This window comes from Rhodnius prolixus, unplaced genomic scaffold (genome assembly GCF_049639745.1).
Source record: "Rhodnius prolixus isolate KJV_2025 unplaced genomic scaffold, Rpr scaffold_9, whole genome shotgun sequence".
Lineage (NCBI taxonomy): Eukaryota > Metazoa > Arthropoda > Insecta > Hemiptera > Reduviidae > Rhodnius > Rhodnius prolixus.
In genome coordinates this window covers 10,677,051-10,695,590 of record NW_027411604.1, presented here as the reverse complement: position 1 = coordinate 10,695,590, position 18,540 = coordinate 10,677,051, and the positions used below count along the sequence as shown (strand labels likewise).

Below are 18,540 nucleotides of genomic sequence, written 5' to 3'. Positions count from 1 at the left end.
AGTCTACATTATTATAGATTCAGACGTTTATTTATTTTATAATTAAAAGTAAGTAGTTATTTGCCTAAGAACACAATATAAGTGACTAAGTGATTATATTCACGATGAAATATTATTAACTGTTAACAACACTAAGCAATATTAAAAAGCGACATTGTTTTAAATAAACTTTTTAAGTTCATAGGATTGCCCTAAAAGGACTTATTATTAATTGTTGTCTAACAGTCAGTCAATAACTTAGTTTAGTTAGCTTGTGGTACGGCTAAAAATATCAATTTCAGTGAAATTGTCTAGTAGTCGCATAAGACGTGGAAAAGGACGCTATTTAAGATAAGATTAGATTCTAGTTGAGGCGGCCTTACAAGGTCTATGCCACTGCGACTCCATGGATCTATTGTGGCTCCTAATTCTGGAGAGCGACTCCTGGGTGAAGCTCTCAGCCCTTGGTTTTTCCTCCCCGAGGAGTAACATCCTTATCCGCACGAGTCCCTCACACTGACACAACACGTGCAGTGCCGTTTCCTCCTCTTCCTGTCAGAACCTGCAGAGGCTATCATCTGCCTGGCCCATGCGATGCATGTGTTTTCTGAGCCTGCAGTAGCCTGTTTAATAGGCCTACAATTATCCTAATATCCACACGGCCTTGACATTTGCAGTCAGCCTTGGCGAATAGCCCATAATGAACTCCTTCGCCCGTCCAGTGGTGGCCATCCGTTTAAGATAGTCTGATATCACCTAATGCGGTTATATAATGTCTATCCAAGATAGTGATGGCTTAAACTTTAGTAGAAGGTCCCTGTCAAGAAGTTCAACATTGAAATACGATCGATATTTTCGATCCGTTTTGGGCGTGGAAGGGCGACCTGGGCGGTCATCATCTCCGACGTCTTCTCGGACGTCTTGGAAACGCTTGAACCACTCAAAAACTCGCGCACGTAATTAACATTCATCGCCATAAACTTCTTTTAATAAAAGATAAGTTTCAGTAGCGGTTTTACCCAGTTTCATGTGAAATTTCACGACAATTCGTTACTCTACTACATGAGTGTTCGGCAAAACGAAACTAACACCTCTTACACAAACGACGGTTCTGGTCAGACAGATTTCTCTACAAACACGTGAGTCGCTGCAATCGAAAGAGAAGGCTTTACGCTGTACAGCTGTCGGTCGTTAGGATTTGGCGCATGCATAGTTCTTCTGTAGCAGCATCAGTCTCGTTATTTAATAGCCACACCTAGCGTTAGCTGCTTAATCTCCACCGCAAAGTCGGAAACAAAGGAGAAAATTTGGCCATCATAAGCTACAAGCTACTTTCTGCCTTTACTATGATTAGAGGAAGGATAAGATGTATGATATGAAACGTTGTTCGCCTCTCAAAAAAAGGTTTTTGAAGTCAAGGGAAATTCTGCATTGAATATTTTACCTTTGAACGCAAGTAAAGAGCGCTGGAATGTTGGCAATAATAATTTTTCTTGAATCAGAAAAATAACTACTAACTACTTTATTAAGGACACCGGAACCTCCAGATAGTTATTGACGCAATGAGTCATTTCAAAAATTTTAAAGATTTAAGAGAGCCAACATAACTTTAAGCTTAAAGCTTCATTGCGGCCATTAACAACCGTGAATTAATTTTTAAAAAAAATTTAATGAATAAATTACTGAAAAGCTGTTAATCTTTCTAGCGCAGGGAAATTCAATTTCATTACTCCAAAATCAATTATTGGAAAAAGATTAATATGTAAATTCTAGTATTTTGCTTTATCAGAATATTAATTTTAATTTTCTTTCCAAACTATACTCAACTGTTGAATAAAACAATTTTTACAAATATCAATTAATGAACTAAAATGTTCGACTTACTGGTGGACGTTTTATCTTCCAGATTCCAAAGATTGATCTCCCCCATATCGTCACAGGTCATCAGCTTGTAACATACTTTGCCAATCTCTTCGAGCGTAACCCATGTTATGCCCCAAATTGGCCAATGACCATGTTCACTTCTATAATAATTATTGAAAATATTAATTCAATTAATGTTTTTAAATATTTTTTTAAAAAATATCCCAATTGGTAAAAAACGTCATAGCTTAATCGTGTTCTAAGAACATCTGAACTTCTATTTCCGGCAAAAAAATTCGTTGTTGAATGCGACAGAGGGAGAACAACGCTCTTGACGTGTTGTTACCTTTGCGAGTGGTTCTCTTTGTAAAAATGGTTTTGTTACGTGTTTTCCCTATCCCACGGATATTTTGGACCTGAAATGTTCACGAAATTATTGAAGCAGGTACAACATACAGGCTAGCCAACATAAAATATTTACTTCATGGCTACAGTTTCCTTGTTTCATGCATGGCCAGCTGTCGGTCAGGCCTTACGGTCTCACGTTTGTCTAGCTTACTGACTCGCTGCTACACTTGTTTTTTTTTTTTTTTTTTAAAGGGTCATATGCACAATATGATAAATATTCTAGAAGATAGTTAAATTTTAGTTTTATTTAAATTTGATGAGGAATCTTACATAAAAATCACTTTTCCTAAAAATAAAATTCGATTACAAAAGTCTGAGTTCTGAAAAGTATTTGAGATATACGTATATAAAACGTATATATAAACTCACACTTTGTTTCTCATTTCCGCTTTTTATCTAATTAGAATTTTTCTCAAATCTCTAAATTATATTAAAAATTAGTTGATTTCAATATTTAATTATAAATATTGTCAAGATGTAGTCCGAGAATATTTATAACGACTAACATGGAATCCCCATGTTAGTCAAAAGAATTTACCTCAATCTCAGATATAAAATGTTGAAAAGGCTACTCGACAGACGATCAAAACTGACCCTGACGAACAAACGATCACTATATACCGCTCTACTTGCCCCAATATGGACGTACGGAATACAACTCTACGGAAGCGCTAAAAAAAACGGACATCAACCGACTTCAGACCTTACAGTCTAAAATCCTGAGAGAACAATAGTTAACGCTCTCTTCTACATCTCCAATCATACTATACACTCTGATCTCAACATTCCTCTCGTTTCTGGAAATAGCCCAATCTCGCTACACAAAACTCCACTCAAATCTAAACAGTCATTACAACCCTCTTATCCACAACATGTCTACAACAACACTTCCTTCTAATCCTCAACGCAGACTAAAGCGGCGGTGCCCACGCGACCATCTCAACATATAACGCCGACCTCCTAGGATGTTTGCTGTGTAAGCTTGCCACATGGCAAACTAACGGCTTCCATCACTGGATGGTCGTCGTTCACTCTACTCACGCCTCTTGGCGCACATGCATGTGCGCGCACGTGTAAGTGCATATATGTGCGTGCCCGTGTATTTGCGCCATTTCCTTACTCTCCTCCCTTTTGCTTGTTATATCTAGTATAGTTGCAAAATAAATAAACATAAAAAAAAAAAATATATATAAATATTATCATTGAAGGCCTAATTTTCGACCAAGACGCTGCAAACTAACGATTCGACCTAAAATATTTGGCTTACTCTGTAAAAAAAGTATTTCCAAATTTTCGAACTTATTACTGTAAATATCATTTCTAAAAAATGATCTGTAACTTAGCGATTAAAACGGAAGTAACATTTTAATTTTAAAGGGTTTCCCTTTTTCTTTTTATTTTTATTTACTTACGTATAATTAATTTAAAAAGTTAAATTCATTCAGTTATATTCTGAATTTCATTTATCAAAAATATCATCTCTATTGGTAAGGGAAGAAATCTTAAAGAGGAAATAAAATAAATTCACCCTTTATTCCCAAAGGGAGTGCCAGGGCTCTTTCTATTCCAAGTAGCAAAAGAGAACCAATATAAGAATTGGTAGGGCAAGAGGAAAGGGTGAGGTTATGGCCCTTTGGTGTGGCAAACTCTCAGTCACATCACAGCAATGACTCCTAAGAGAAGGATGTAACCTCCCCGGAGAATTCTTATACAACAAATTTCGTCTTTGTTCCCCAGTTGTATGTTATATTCCTTGCATTCCCATCGACAACGGGCCAAGAACATTTCTTTACCTTCCTCAAGTTCTCTAAAACTCTTACGGAATCATTCACTATTACAAAAATGGGCCTACTTCAGGCGAATATAAAAGGCTACCTTTACTGATTGAGCAAAGCAAAGGAAATCTTTTCATAACACTCCCAATTCTCCTTAAATATAATATAAAACGTTCTCTAGAGGGATCCCAAAAAAATGTTCCTTTTTTTAATCAAACCTGAAATCACCAGCAACAAAAGCAAAGTTAATCTGTTGCTGAAATAAATTATAAGAAAAGAAATATTGCCTTGCTAAACTCTTATCATTTTCAAGAAAGTATTCTCTCTCGTTTGATGAATTGATGCGGAAGACAGAGATGGGCACTGATTAAAAGTACAATTTAATCATGAATTAAATTTATTTAAATTTTAATCAGAATTTAATCGACAAAATTAATCGTACTTTTGATCATAAGACAATTAATTAGTGAACTAAATTTCTAAATTATGATTTAATCTGAGAATTTAATGAACTTTTATTTGAATCACTGAATCATTTAATTTCAATCGTTAATCAAATTGATTTAATCACTATATGACTATTCAACTAATGGTTAGGACCACGTTTAGGCGAGGCCACCTTTCTCAGTATCTCCAACAATAACTTTTCGATTAATTTTTTTCAGACTTGGACTTCCACAAGCATACGGTTCACTAAACCAAGATAGGTCCACCTTTACACTCATATTGAACAGTGTTGGTGACTCACTAGCCCTACAATGGGACCATCTTATACTCTCATTTAATTGTAGAAGGGTTTAAATAAGGTTTTCTAAACTTCCATTTAGATATTTTAAGGTCAATTACTCCGCAAGTGCAATTTTAAAGAAAGGCTTTTTCTGTAATTCACTATGAAGTTGCCTAACGGATTCATTAGAAGTTGATCTAATGACGTACTTAAGTTTAAATGTCAGTTTGACTTGTAATTTTTTCTCAATTTATAGTTTAGTTCAGAGGGAATGTGTCGCATTCTATCAACATTATTATTGATGTGATCTCTTTTTTAAGCAATTCTAAGTTACAATAAAATTCAGTTATGATCATAAATTATGGTAAGAAAAAGTCATGTGAGTGTCCATACGAGATTCTTATCATGAGAAAGTAAAATGAAACTGTCGAATATTGGCGAAAACTATTCGAAAACAATCTTAAATTAATAAAATATTTCTTGAAAATTGAGAATGATTTTTTTTTCGAATAATTTGTGAGCATTTTTTCTCAATATCTACGTAACTTTAATATTATTTCTTAAATCATCAAAAAAAGTTAATAAAATATGAGAAAATAATAAAAGATTTAGTAAAATAAGAGAAAGGTATTGTACACCATTGTAGTACAGCCCAGATCCAGCCTTGACTCGTTTGCATTGGACGGGGCGTGGCTACATTAGAGGTGGGCAGGGCCCGCCCACAGTCTGCATCCCTACTACGCTGTGATTGGCTACTACTTTAAACGTGATAATTTCAATGAAATAATTAATTTAAAAATTTTTTTTCGACATTTCTCCCATAGGTATTTGATAAACTTTCTAAATAAGCAAGAAAAAAAATTTCTCGTCAAAAATACTATAAATAATATTTCTTTTGGGATAATACTTCATATTTTACCCAAGAATCGTTAACTGAAACTAAAAAGTTGGGAATTTGTATTGTTTAATTGTGAAATAGATAAAAGTGAAAAAGGCACATTGTAGACTTGTAAGCCGCCATTAAATGGGCTGTATGCTTACTTTACAATCCATCCGGTGGAGAACTCTAGCGGCTATTTCTGTAAACATAAATGGAATTTCTACATTCATATTTAACCATGTTTACGACTCACTAGACTTATATGAGCCCATCTTAGACTCACAAATAACCATGTTGGCGACTCACTAGACTTTTATGAGACCATCTTAGACTCACAAGTAACCATGTTGGCGACTCACTAGACTTATATAGGACCATTCTACACTCATTTTTAACCATGTTGGTCACTCACTAGAACTATATAAGTCCACCTTACACTCATATTTAACCATGTTAGTCACTCACTAGACCGATAATAAGTCCACCTTACACTCACATTTAACAATGTTGGTGACTCACTAGATTTATGTAGGACCATTCTACACTCACATTTAACCATGTTGGTCACTCACTAGACCTATATAAGTCCACCTTACACTCACATTTAACCATGTTGGTCACTCACTAGACCTATATAAGTCCATGTTACACTCACATTTAACCACGTTGGTCACTCACTAGACCTATATAAGTCCACCTTACACTCACATTTAACCATGTTGGTTACTCACTAGACCTATATAAGTCCACCTTACACTCACATTTAACCATGTTGGTCACTCACTAGACCTATATAAGTCCACCTTACACTCACATGTAACCATGTTGGTCACTCATTAGACCTATATAAGTCCACCTTACACTCACATTTAACCATGTTGGTCACTCACTAGACCTATATAAGTCCACCTTACACTCACATGTAACCATGTTGGTCACTCACTAGACCTATATAAAACATGCAAGTGTGTCGGCTGAATTCCAGCTAAATCCTTAAAGGTAGAACGTGAAATCTGAATAAAAACGTTTATACGAAGGATTGTGCATAACCATATGTATAGAAATGGAGTGTATGTGTTGCCGTAAAAACGGGTGTATAAGTAATATAAAGCTCATTAACGTTCATTTTCATAACGTATATTATTAATAATATATTAATCTAATAATTTATTATTTATTTATCTAATAATTTTAGTAATTAGATTTGCATTGTACAAATACCCAGAATTTCCAACTCTACACTTCATCTAATATTCATTGAAAACCGTAATAAAGTTATGGTTGACCATTGTTGCAATTGTTGCTTACAATTGATTTGAAATTCCGGCCTATGTTTTGTTGATATGTTTGGATTACATTAGCAGTGACATCGATAGTATTTGTATCGAATCTGTAACAGATCCGTGGCCATAATTTGGGGGTCTAAATTATTTAATGGTAAACTGGGCGTACATATTGTGTACTTTACTGAAGTTTTTAATTAATTATATTTTTTATTTTTACAATTTTCGTTAGCTTAATGTCCAAAATTGTGAATATCTTAAACAAAAATCTCTAAACTAATTCATCGCCTCTCATGGATGTAGGAAAATCAATGTCAAAAAACTTGTTCGGTTTCAAAAAGAGATGTAACTTTTAAAAATAGAAATATTATAATATTTCATTATTTCAATGTTTTCCTTACAGCAATTGCGAGAAAAAAATTAAACATGATGTGGAGTTGGAAAAACTTTTAGCGCCATCTTATTCTTTTGTTACTATTAAGTTAATTAAAACCAGTTGGTACCATTACATAGTTTCCTCTCGGATATTGAGGAATTTTGAGTTAAGTGTAGTGGCTCTTATTAAATATTGTAAAGAATTATTGTTTCTTTTTAATAAATAAGGAGCTCTTTGAATCTATCTACGTCCAGAAATAAAACGGCATTACCGGCTAGCTAAACGCTGAAACATCCGGTTCAGTTATATTAAGGAAAATCAACTCTAAGAAAAAGGAAACCTTGAATCTGGTTTACTTACAACCTGGATATCTGGACGTTTACAACGGATCAAGTTAAGAAGCTACTAGATTTGGCGATGGATTTTATTGGAGGCAAGACTTCGCTATCTCTGGAACCTCTAAAGGATCTCAAATTAACATCATCAGACATCAAGTTAATCATAAAAAAAAAATTGGGGGTAATGGAGCAGCTGTGATTCAAATCTTCCTTTTAAACAGCATCATTTCATTGTTGTGAACATACAATGTGTGATTATGTCAACAGAACTTTTGGAGGGAGGCGATATCGTAGATCGCTTCCTCGTAGAGCCCCCTGGAAACATACTTTAATGGCAAAATGATCTACAAACTATACTGATTGCAGCGAGTCACATAGTCAGGGAGATGGCGGTAGAACTACTCGTACCTTTTCAGTCATCGGCAGTATCCATAAGTCAAGTTAAATGGCTAAGCCGTGAATGGCTAGAAGAGGCTCATTAGCCTAGGTATAAGGCTACTCTTCTAGGAGTGAGCTCTCCGAAATAATGCTCCTGGTCCACCTGGTTGGGGGTTGAGTGCAGGGCTTACGATACCCGGCCTCAGAAAAAAATCTGTTGTTACGAATCAAGAAAGAGAAATAAGCCGGAATAGTGACACTTTCTCTTAAATGAGGTCTAGGTCCTATTATAGGACTGTAGTACCATAAGAAGAAGAAGAAGAAGAAGAAGTCTTTTTAATGCAAGTTCTAAGCTTATAGATAGTTTTATCGCTCTGCGAATTGCGTTTTTAAAAAAGTTCTTTGAATGTTCAAATTGGATTTACAGATTTAATTGAATAAAATATAATAAAAAGCTAGTGTCATGTTTTGCCGCAAGGGTTAGCTGTTGCTTGCAGCTATTTAGGAATAACGACCCCACCGGGTAACCTCAATTCACTTCACCACCATTCACCCACAACTAAACAGCTAGTAAATTGTATTTACTTCTAATAATAGCTTAGTTTATTTGATCCTCCAAAACAAACCTCCACCAATAGGCTTAACCGCAGACCAATCAAGTCGAAATCTTTGATTAAAATCGTAAGTGGATCGTTTTATTCGTCTAGCCATCTCTTCAGATTCATACAATTTACATGTAAATAGTTCGCTTTCAATCAATTCACACTTCTCATGATTGTTCTTCTGAAGAAGTTGTAATTTGGAGTTTTACATTCCAAATCTTTGTTCTGCGGGAAGCGTTGACTTAAATAATACTATCATGTGCCTGAGATCAAAGAGAGTATGTGCGTGTGTGAATGGGCAGATTGAAGATGTGGTCTAGTTTCTTGAGATCCTATCCGGTATTGAAAGAGTTGCGTCACAAGTGGCTAGAAAAGGTCGTATCCATCAGAGGGAGGTTATTGGCTAGCTTAAAAGGAAATAAGTATGGGAGGATACTAGGTGTACCGCTTCCGTTTATCCTTCAAACAGATAATATTATTTGGTGTTATTTGATTTAAATTAAGCATTTACCGTTATTGCTTAAACCCAAAATAAACGAAAGCTCTATCTATCTAACAGAACTAGAATTATTCGCAAGCGATAGAAATTAAAAATTCCAAAAAGCCAAACTACTTACTTTTGCAAATCCACCGGATTTGGCAAATTAGATGTTATATCAACATAAGAAACACTGCCATCAAGACAAGCGTACGCTAATATATCCGGTCTGGTTTTAGTAAATGCGAGACAGTTTATATTTGTGGCATTTTTTATTCTTCTTTCCGGTGTATGTGGATTTTTTACATTCCAAACACAAAGCACTCCCTCATCTTTATCACGATCTCCGTAACATGCAGCTAGTATTTTCTGAAAATTCCAGTATTTTTAATCCAATATTTTTCGAGCCGAATGCGGAGATAATCAATTAAATGGCACCATTTAAAATTATTTTGTTACCTGGGATTTGGGATTCCAGCAAACATCAAGTACAGGTAACTCACAGATGTCCTTAAAACTCCAGAGTAAAGTTAATGTGTATTTTCCAACTCCTCTACCTGGAAGTAACGAGAGAATATTCTGAAGCTTTGGGCGATATTTTCTAATAAAACAAAGAAAGAATTCAACCTCAAGTCGAAATGGATCATGTAATTATAGTAGAACAGAAAAAAAGATAAAGATTAACTCGTGAGAGACGGGATTAGTATAACGACAGAACGAAGATGAAGTTGCGAGCATACCAGTTCTTGCATTGTTGGGCCATTCTTAGGAAATGGTTGGCTTTATTAATCATAATAATAACCTCAAGTGAGGCAAAGTGGCTAGTGTTACGTGAACATGGATTTGTACATGGAAGGTTCCTCATTAGAGACTTCCGGTAACTATTTTAGATTTCTAATCAGCATCTAGCACGCTTTTCTTCTATTTGGATACTTTCCTAAAAAACTGGAAGAGCGCGCTAGATTATTTCATTAACCTTGAACAAAACGTAGTCCTGAGCTGCTGCCATACGATTAGCCAGCTAAACTCTCTTACAAATACATTAAACATTTATTTAATATTAATAATACTCTTATATCCCTTTAGTATTAAGTTAATGTACAAATTAAAACAACAAAAAATCAACTTACTTGGTACAATATATGAATGGAACAACATTTGTTGATGGTGGAAATTATTAGAAGCTAAGATTCTTTGTAAAATTTGGGTTGTTCTTAAGAAAACTGCTTCCTTATCGTACTCTTCTGGAAAAAGAAATGTTTGGGTCTAATTTTTTGCAAAGGCATTTTGATTAGAGAGAATATGGAAATAGTTGATTAGAGGATACTCAACTATATTGAATCTATTTTACTACCTAAATTTAAATAGAAATTAGAAATCAGGTGAACTATTTGTCTAGGATCTAGGCCTCCTTAATTATATTTGCCCATTTTTAATTACATTCGTTTCAGTCGTCTCTGGTGGGATCTTACGAAAGTCTAGTAGAATCAGGATGGTGGGCGTACGGGTTAAAGCAGAGAACCCTATTTTATATCTTGGATTATATACTTCCGGTTCTGGCCAGTTTAGGACTTTCATCTATCTTCAGTTATAAGAGTAAATCAGATTGGTGTAGAGATTTCGGCTTCCCTTCATTTCGGATTAAAAACATTTTGGTTTTAAAAATAACAGAAATTAAAATAATATTGAGTTCTTAAATTTCGGTTAGGTTTGTTGCTTTTGTGTAATATCAAGTGAAATTTTAATATTTTGGAGCGTTAGATACAATAGTTTAGTTCCTTAAAAAATTAAAATAATTAACTTCTATTAATAATAATTCTTTTCGTGAGGTCTGAGTTACACTTCATTGGGAAATAATTAAAAGAGCATATTTACGAACAAACAAAATAATTATATAATTTAAAATAATAATCAATACAATGCCAATAAATAATTTTTATTACAATTATTATAGGAGGTCCTAGTTCTAGTAAAAATACTAAATTATAGTTTTCGGGTATCATAGCTTCCATTTCTGTAGCTATCTTTAACTATACTCGGGCTACGTCACCCTCCTACAATACTTAAACTTCTGATCCCTTCATTATCAAGTCTTGGCCCTACTCCTAAACAATGGAACTCAACTTCTTCTAATCAGGGATAAAGACCATTACCTAGCAGTTCCATTATTTTGCCCAAACTTTGAAAAATCCTATAATTTCTAATCAGCATCTAGCACGCTTTTCTTCTATTTGGATACTTTTAAGCAAACAAGTACAGAATTAAACAAGGGACACTAAAAATCATTGTTAGAATTGTTGGAATTTGTTATTTCGAAGATGATTTCAAAGATATCTATTAAACTTGGTATTCGATTGTTTAAATCTCAATTTAAGTAGTCACATTATTTGCGTCAATTTGGTTTGATAGAGGGATCGACATGGCAATGAGTGCTGGTGACACCGTGCACCTTTACCCATCACATTCACTTATTACCTGAAAGTAATTCATACCCTTTTACCTCCAATGAACATTCAACAAGAACTTGAGCATCGTTGAAATTCAGTAATTACGTAGCACATCTTCTCAATTTATCTTTACTAAAAGTATGTCGAGTGAATGAACGAACCCAAATTTTTGTTTAGGCTAAATTATTAACATAGCCTAGGCATTCCGAGAGATATGTACAACTATGCCGTGATTGTTTTAACAACGGAAGTAATTACTTTCTTAATCATTCATCGTAAGCTATTAATTCCAGCAATAACTCAGTAACCAGTCATGACTTGGAGAGAGAATAAGATAGAATCTCGGTAATTAGCTCTAGTAAACAGTATTAATAATGTAGGGAGCTCAGTACTACACTGATTAGCATGCGTTATTACTAGTGATAATAAAGCCCTTCAAACTGTTTACCTAAACATAAACATATTGGGTGCCATAATATGGCTGGTTCGCTGAGTTTACGAGCATTACCGCAGTTAATTTAACTTAACTTCTAAGATATTTATGCATAGATTGGTCCTGCTGGAACCAGTTTAAAGAAATTGGGCGATGGTACAATGAAAATTGTCTTAAAGGGCCACCCAATTGGGTTTTGGTTTCCCCAATCTTTTTTGAAATTATGATCTTTCGGTTTTTGTTGTTTGTTGAACAAATTTTTACTAAAACATTGCGTGAGTTAATGGAGCATCTATTTCAATTTTAAAGCACAGTTTCATATTCAGCATTCAATTTCATAAAATAATTTCATCAAAACGGGCGTTATTTTTTCGAATGCTGGACATTTTCATATCTTCCAATACTCCGTTAGAAAGCCTATTAAATTCGTCAAGTTTCTGTAAGACTTAAAATCTTCTATGGTAAAAAATAAAAACTTTTAAAGAAATTGTATTTAGGTTTGCCCACCTGGTAGCATTTTATTCCATTCCCCTTATTTCGAGTTTAAGCGGGGGGCACCCTGTTTCTTGTCAACTTGTTTAAAGGTTATGCAATTATTAAAAGATTTGGTCAAATTATGGAAAAAAATACAGCAGTTAGTAAAATGAGAGTTATGTTTTTATACCTTTAGTTACATTGGTACCATTGTAAGTATCTTCAATATCCCAAACTGATGCTTGACTTGATTGATCCTGGAAATGGTGTTTTGAAAATTAATCCAAAAAAAAATCTGCAAATTTAATGATAAAACATAATAGCTATTTTTAAATATTCATAATTTGAAAATATGGAACTCAATTCGAACATTTTTAAATTATCTTTAATACTGGGAATGTTAGGAATTAAAGATCCGATCAGCAGTTGTTTGAGATCTAGATGGCATAGTATAACTTCTACAGCTCAATAGAAGGAGAAATAAAATAAATAAAAATCAGCAATTTACAGACACGCATTTCGTCGCTTTTGACAATATTGATATGAGCCAATAATATTGAACTAATATATTCGTTCTCCATTCATACCTTGTAAGTGACCGGTAACGTCTCAATATTTTTGTCGTGCGTAGTTCCGGTCAATGTCTGCGAACCACCGTCGTACGTCTTAGCTGGATACTTTATTTGTTCCCTCTAGAATTTGAAAGTTTTACCCTGAATTCATTATAAAATTCAAATATTTATTATTGTATACCACATATATATATATATATATTTATTTCACCTCTTTGTAACACTCAATATAACGAGCGATTCGTACACCTTCTTCCGTTTCCGGAGAGAAATAGCTAGTTGGTATCTCAATTAAAGAGAATGTTTCCGTTTCTTGTAAATTTATTTTGAAAAATTTTAATTTCTTCGCAGATTTATCTTGAGCTATTGCTTCTAATTCTGCTTTTACCTGTAATGTAATGAATAAAGAAGTTAATGAAATGAACTGATGTGTAAAACTAACTTATGCTTCGGGCTGGGGTTCTACAAGGATTGAAATGCTTTTCGGCATTGTTGTAGCGTTCTATAAGATTAAAGATATCTTGGAGGAGTCCCGAAATTTAACACCCTGCAAAGGATTCCTCTTCGACTGGTCACAATTTCTTTTTTTTAATTTCTTTTCATTCCCACTCTTTGATTCTGGCAGCTCAATCGCTCCCAATGCAGCGCCACCCGGGCAGTGGGTTCCTCAAGTTCCATTTAGGGTTTTAGCGAAAAATTGTTGCCAATTAATTCTCATAGATTTTGATGTAATTCTTTTTTATTCCTGTAGATAGATAGATTTATCCGTTTAATAGGAATTGATGACACAATTTATTAGCCAATTTCTGTTATTGTTTGAAAGAAGTGAAACAGATATCCTCTGTGGATTCCGATAATGGTAATGGTACTCTGAGGTTTACTACAAGCGGGGGGTGAGTGCGCAAAGAGGAATGCCATGGTCTATACTCTTCCATTACAGAAGCATCATGAATATTCATGTTAGTTGCTAATCTGATTGGGTTTAGGACATATTCAGTAATGATTTTGAATTAGAGATGGAATAATATTAACTAAGTAGATGAACGGAGATTATTGGCCGATTTCTGGCCATTAATTAGAGACCAGATGGGCAGAGCTCAATTGCTCCGTTTTCAGTTTATTAAGTTTGGAATAATTAAAGCTGTGGTAGTAGTTGAACTTCCTTTCTTTTTTTTATGGAGGTAAAATAAAAAATTAAATCATGGTAGCAGGTATATGATGATAACCACGTTGTGTTTAGAAACTTAAACTTGGTTTAAACCAAAGTCGAACTGAAATTCTTTGAAGCAGCTCTCATGGTGCAATGAGGTTGGACGTTTGTTTACACTGGCATCAAAGAGTTGCCCCATCGGCTTCCATGCTGCTTCCACACCATACATTGCTTCAGAACTTGTTCTTCGTATTATCAAACGCACTGTGCGAACATTCAAAGCAATAGCTTTGGACAGAACGTGACAAATGTTAATTAAACAGAGAAAAAGTTCATACCCGATCTCAGTAAAATCAGAACTGAATACACTTTGAACCAGATTATCCTGTTGCTCGGCCTCCCTGACTGGGCATGGTAGAATCAGAAATCATACAGCCAGGGCAAAAGTTATTCAAACCAAAACCTTAGTGCAGACCCTGCCACGAAGAGGAGGATTCTGCTAAATATGAAATATTTGGCTCTTTTGTGCAGATATCATATCGGAAGAGGAATGTAAGAAGGGGATACAAGAACACCTACAATATGGTACAGGAAACAGGAACTTGCCTCGTATACCAATAATAATATACCAATAATAATAATTCAAGTAGAAAAACGTGAACATAAATTATTGAATAAAATAATCAATCATTTCCGGCCGTTTATTCTTGTTAGCAGCGTCAAGTTCAAGAAGCTTGAGCCTTATGCTAATAAAATACACAGTATATGTCAATAAAATACTTACCACACAATATTTTCAATAGAATACTTACTTGCGCTTTAATTTCCTTCAACGTACCCAGCGGCTTGACGGTCGGCGTAAACCCTATAAGGCTTTTAATACCTTCCTCCACCACTTTTTCCTTTGCTTTAATTTTGTCTACAGCTTCCTTTAAAAAGAAAAAAAAAAAGAAAAGTGGTTACCATAATATCCAAAGGTATTATTAGCAGATTTACAAGGTGAGCATGTCTATGAGAAGCCATAGACTTGTACATATGCCCTTATTATACGAGATGAGAAAATAAATTAGTTTACTCTCGTAGAAAAAGAAAAAGTTTACTAAACGATAACATCGTAAACTTATTTATGGAAGAAAATACAGCAGACTCAGCAGGAACTTAATATAATAAAAAAAAGAAGGTAATAACTTAGGAGCAGCTATATGGGAGAAACTTAGGCAAATATAGCCTATTTGAACGGCCTGGGCCTTACGACTTTGCGCATTATATAATATAGATTGGCCTGGCGGATCTCTTCTCAGCGACCAAAATCTTAAATGATCCATTAGCCTGTTTTTTGATTTTTTTTCCTGTTTACCCTTAATTTTATATATAGATTACTGATGACAGCAAATAGTATGAGCTTGTTTTCTGTTAAACTAAATGGAAATTTGAAATTTTGTGCAATCAATGTTCTCGCAGAAATAAAGGCGAGAATAGCGGCAGGAAACAGATGCCTTTTCGCTATTCAAAAGGTTTTGCTGTTTAAGGATTTGTCCCACAAGGCTAAGATAATAGCCTATAAAAACAATAATCAGACCCATCGTCACATACGCCAGCGAAATCTGGGTGCTCAGCAAAGAAAGCGAAAAGCTACTCGGGGTTTGGGAAAGAAAAATATTAAGAAAGATATTTGGCTCGAAGTGCGAGGAGAATGGCGACTGGAAAATCAGAAAGAACCTTGAATTGATAGAATTGTTTGGTGAACCAGACATAGTAGCCCGTATAAAGAAGGTGAGATTGGTTGGGACACGTGGAGAGGATGCCTGCGGGAAGGGTGTCCTGAAAACTGTTAAAAGAAAACCCAGGAGTCAGAGAAGAATTCGAGGGCGCCCTCGACTAAGATGGCTGGATGATGTGGAGGAAGACCTTCGTCGGGTTGGAGTGAGAAGATGGCGCCTTAAGGCCGTAGATCAGGATGAATGGGGAAAACTTGTTGAGGAGGTCCAGGCCCTACTTTAGGACTGTCGAACCAGATAGTGAGTGAGTGAAATGTTCTCATCATTTTCGTTTTACTGCAAATTTACACAGTTCTAGTTGACTAATTTTGTAAACTACTTTGGCAAACAATAAATAGAGTTCATACGAATTGTGGACTTCATTTACCACTTAAGAGGAGTAAAATTAGTACTTAAGACTGGAAAAAATGGACTGGAGCATGAAATATTGCATGAAAACTCCGTTATATATTTGCGACATTGTGGCATTTTCAGAAGTGTTAAAATGAGCTGAGATGTGAAACGAACAATGGCTAACAACGAGCAAGTGGTATCAGCTTTAAGCTAGAGAAATTTAACGAAAAGTTTCAGGAATAGAGAGTTCTCGAAGTTTTGGTTCTTCAGGAACCATTCCCAAGAAGACCAAAGATGCTTTTTGGCTCTGTAGGCATAGACCATAAACTGATGGTCAATAATTATCAACTGCATCATCATATTTGTAACTGATGAGTACCAGTCTGCTGTGATCGTATGGAAATTGTAAAATATTGCTTTCGTTGCCGTCTGTGTTAGTTTTTTATACGTTAGCAGTCTGCCTTAGCTGCAACCAGAAGAAGCTGGGCCACTTGTATTGTAAACTATGTTGTTGTATATTATAAGTTATGGAACATGTATTTAATAAATTTCCTAGTTTTACGAGTACTCCAGCCAGAAATAAATACATAAATTTGGTTAATATTATTAGATTCCTAAAGATTATCCTTAGTTTCGCTGAAAATCCCATCACTCATGAAATTGCCGATCTAGTGTCGCTGACGTACATAGTTAACTTATAATTCTTACCGAAATACATTACTACATTCAACGCCCGCTGAAGCTCAACATTTCCGTGCTTTTCTAATTTTTTTTTAATGTTAAACTTCGCCATCAGGTCGCACTTGTATGCTATTAAAGAATAAGTAACATAAGCTCCATAACCATAATTTGGAAGTAGGGACTTATGTAATAAATTTTAACAGATTTCTCTAACTCAGTTTAGAGCAACTTGTGGAAAGCAAAATATTCTAGAATATTATTCGAGTAAAAATATTTACTTTTAAATGTCATAATTTTATATTCATAAAATATTTTGCTATGAAAGCCATTTGTACTTAAAAGGTGCCATTTTATTTAAAAACAATTACCTGATTAGAAGTGGTAATCATTCTACTTTCACTAAAAGTCAGGTGAAAATGTATTTATAAGCGGATTGTTGTTACCTGCTGTTTTGGATGAGGTGGCAGAAATTCCGTCAAATCTGTAAAGTCTAAATTCATTATTTACCGTTTTTAAATTTATAATTTACTAAATTTTCTTAAATTTCCCAGCTGAATATTTCCACGTCACTGGCTGCACAAAGTTGGGAAGCTGTAACAATGAACCATTGACCCAAACAGTAAAAGTTGCTTTCCCAATCCCCTTGGTGCCAGTGTTTACTAGGGTAGCATAGCAACCTGTCTTGGTGTTATATCCTGTACTAGGTGATATGGATATTCAATACAAGTACTTCGGAAAATTCTTTTTTTTTTACTCGGGGGGTTTTCCGTTATCTGAAATAATTTCGCTTTTCTTTTCTTTTTATTTTTTTTAATCCTTTGCAGGAAGCATATTTATTGTATTCCGGAATAGTTTTGGACATTCATCCATTATCTGAGATAGATAAATGAGTTTAGTATTGGAGATAGATAAATCAGTTTAGTATTGAGATTTCGACTTCACTTCTATTTCCGTCTCGCGCTACACTGCCGCATACTCGTACTACGACGTATCAAAGATATCTCTAGCACTACTGAACCTAACCACATTTTCAAATTGGCCTTAATTTATGGCGTGGTAAATTAAATAAAGATTGGATCATTTTGACTCTTTTTTTCCACTGACTATCCCTGAAAGAGAAACATCCGGCATGAAATCACTCACACGACTATACGATAGGGCTCTTTTTTGAGTTAGGGCTGTCTATTATAGGTCAACAGAAAGCTTCTCGATCCCCTATCCTTTCAGAAAAGTTTCGCAAAGTTGATAAAAACCAAAATTGTATAAGTAAATTGGCAATTTCCGTTGGAATAACTATATCCTGATACCTCTAGAGAGAACATCCTCATTTATCTACGATTATAAATTCGTTTACGTAGTCATATGTAAAAGAAATAAGGAATAAAAGTTGTTCAGTAGTACACAGCTTTTTCTTGGCGGGCCTTTTAACTTTCCCTCCATGCCTTTTCCCGCGCTTCTGGTTCCCGCCAAACGTCTGAAGCCTCGCATCAACCGCCCGTCCTGTATCCTTTACATATTCTTCTCTTCAGCATCAGTTTTTCTCCAGCCTTCATCTGCAGGGATGGTCTCGGTGCCATTTGTTTGC

At 34.9% G+C, this 18,540-nt stretch overlaps 2 protein-coding genes across 2 annotated transcripts in view; both read right to left on the bottom strand.

Annotated features, from left to right (window-relative positions):
* LOC141454322 (dynein axonemal intermediate chain 4-like) overlaps positions 1 to 13,156 on the bottom strand; it is a 45,894-nt gene extending 32,738 nt beyond the window's left edge. The window contains exons 1-6 of the mRNA XM_074128431.1: positions 13,029 to 13,156; positions 12,632 to 12,698; positions 10,218 to 10,331; positions 9,547 to 9,644; positions 9,227 to 9,456; positions 1,864 to 2,003 (exon numbers count right to left, since the gene is read on the bottom strand). Coding sequence (XP_073984532.1) covers positions 1,864 to 2,003; positions 9,227 to 9,456; positions 9,547 to 9,644; positions 10,218 to 10,245 — 496 coding nt within the window. The 5' untranslated portion in view covers positions 10,246 to 10,331; positions 12,632 to 12,698; positions 13,029 to 13,156. The remainder of the gene's footprint in view (positions 1 to 1,863; positions 2,004 to 9,226; positions 9,457 to 9,546; positions 9,645 to 10,217; positions 10,332 to 12,631; positions 12,699 to 13,028) is intronic.
* On the bottom strand, positions 12,618 to 17,536 carry LOC141454436 (uncharacterized). The gene is made up of 5 exons (XM_074128661.1): positions 17,399 to 17,536; positions 14,976 to 15,092; positions 13,225 to 13,401; positions 13,029 to 13,133; positions 12,618 to 12,698 (listed from the first exon to the last, which is right to left on the bottom strand). Exons 1-5 carry the CDS (start codon positions 17,453 to 17,455, stop codon positions 12,618 to 12,620), a joined length of 537 nt encoding a protein of 178 aa, XP_073984762.1. The 5' UTR covers positions 17,456 to 17,536.
* Between the last annotated feature and the right edge of the window lie 1,004 nt (positions 17,537 to 18,540).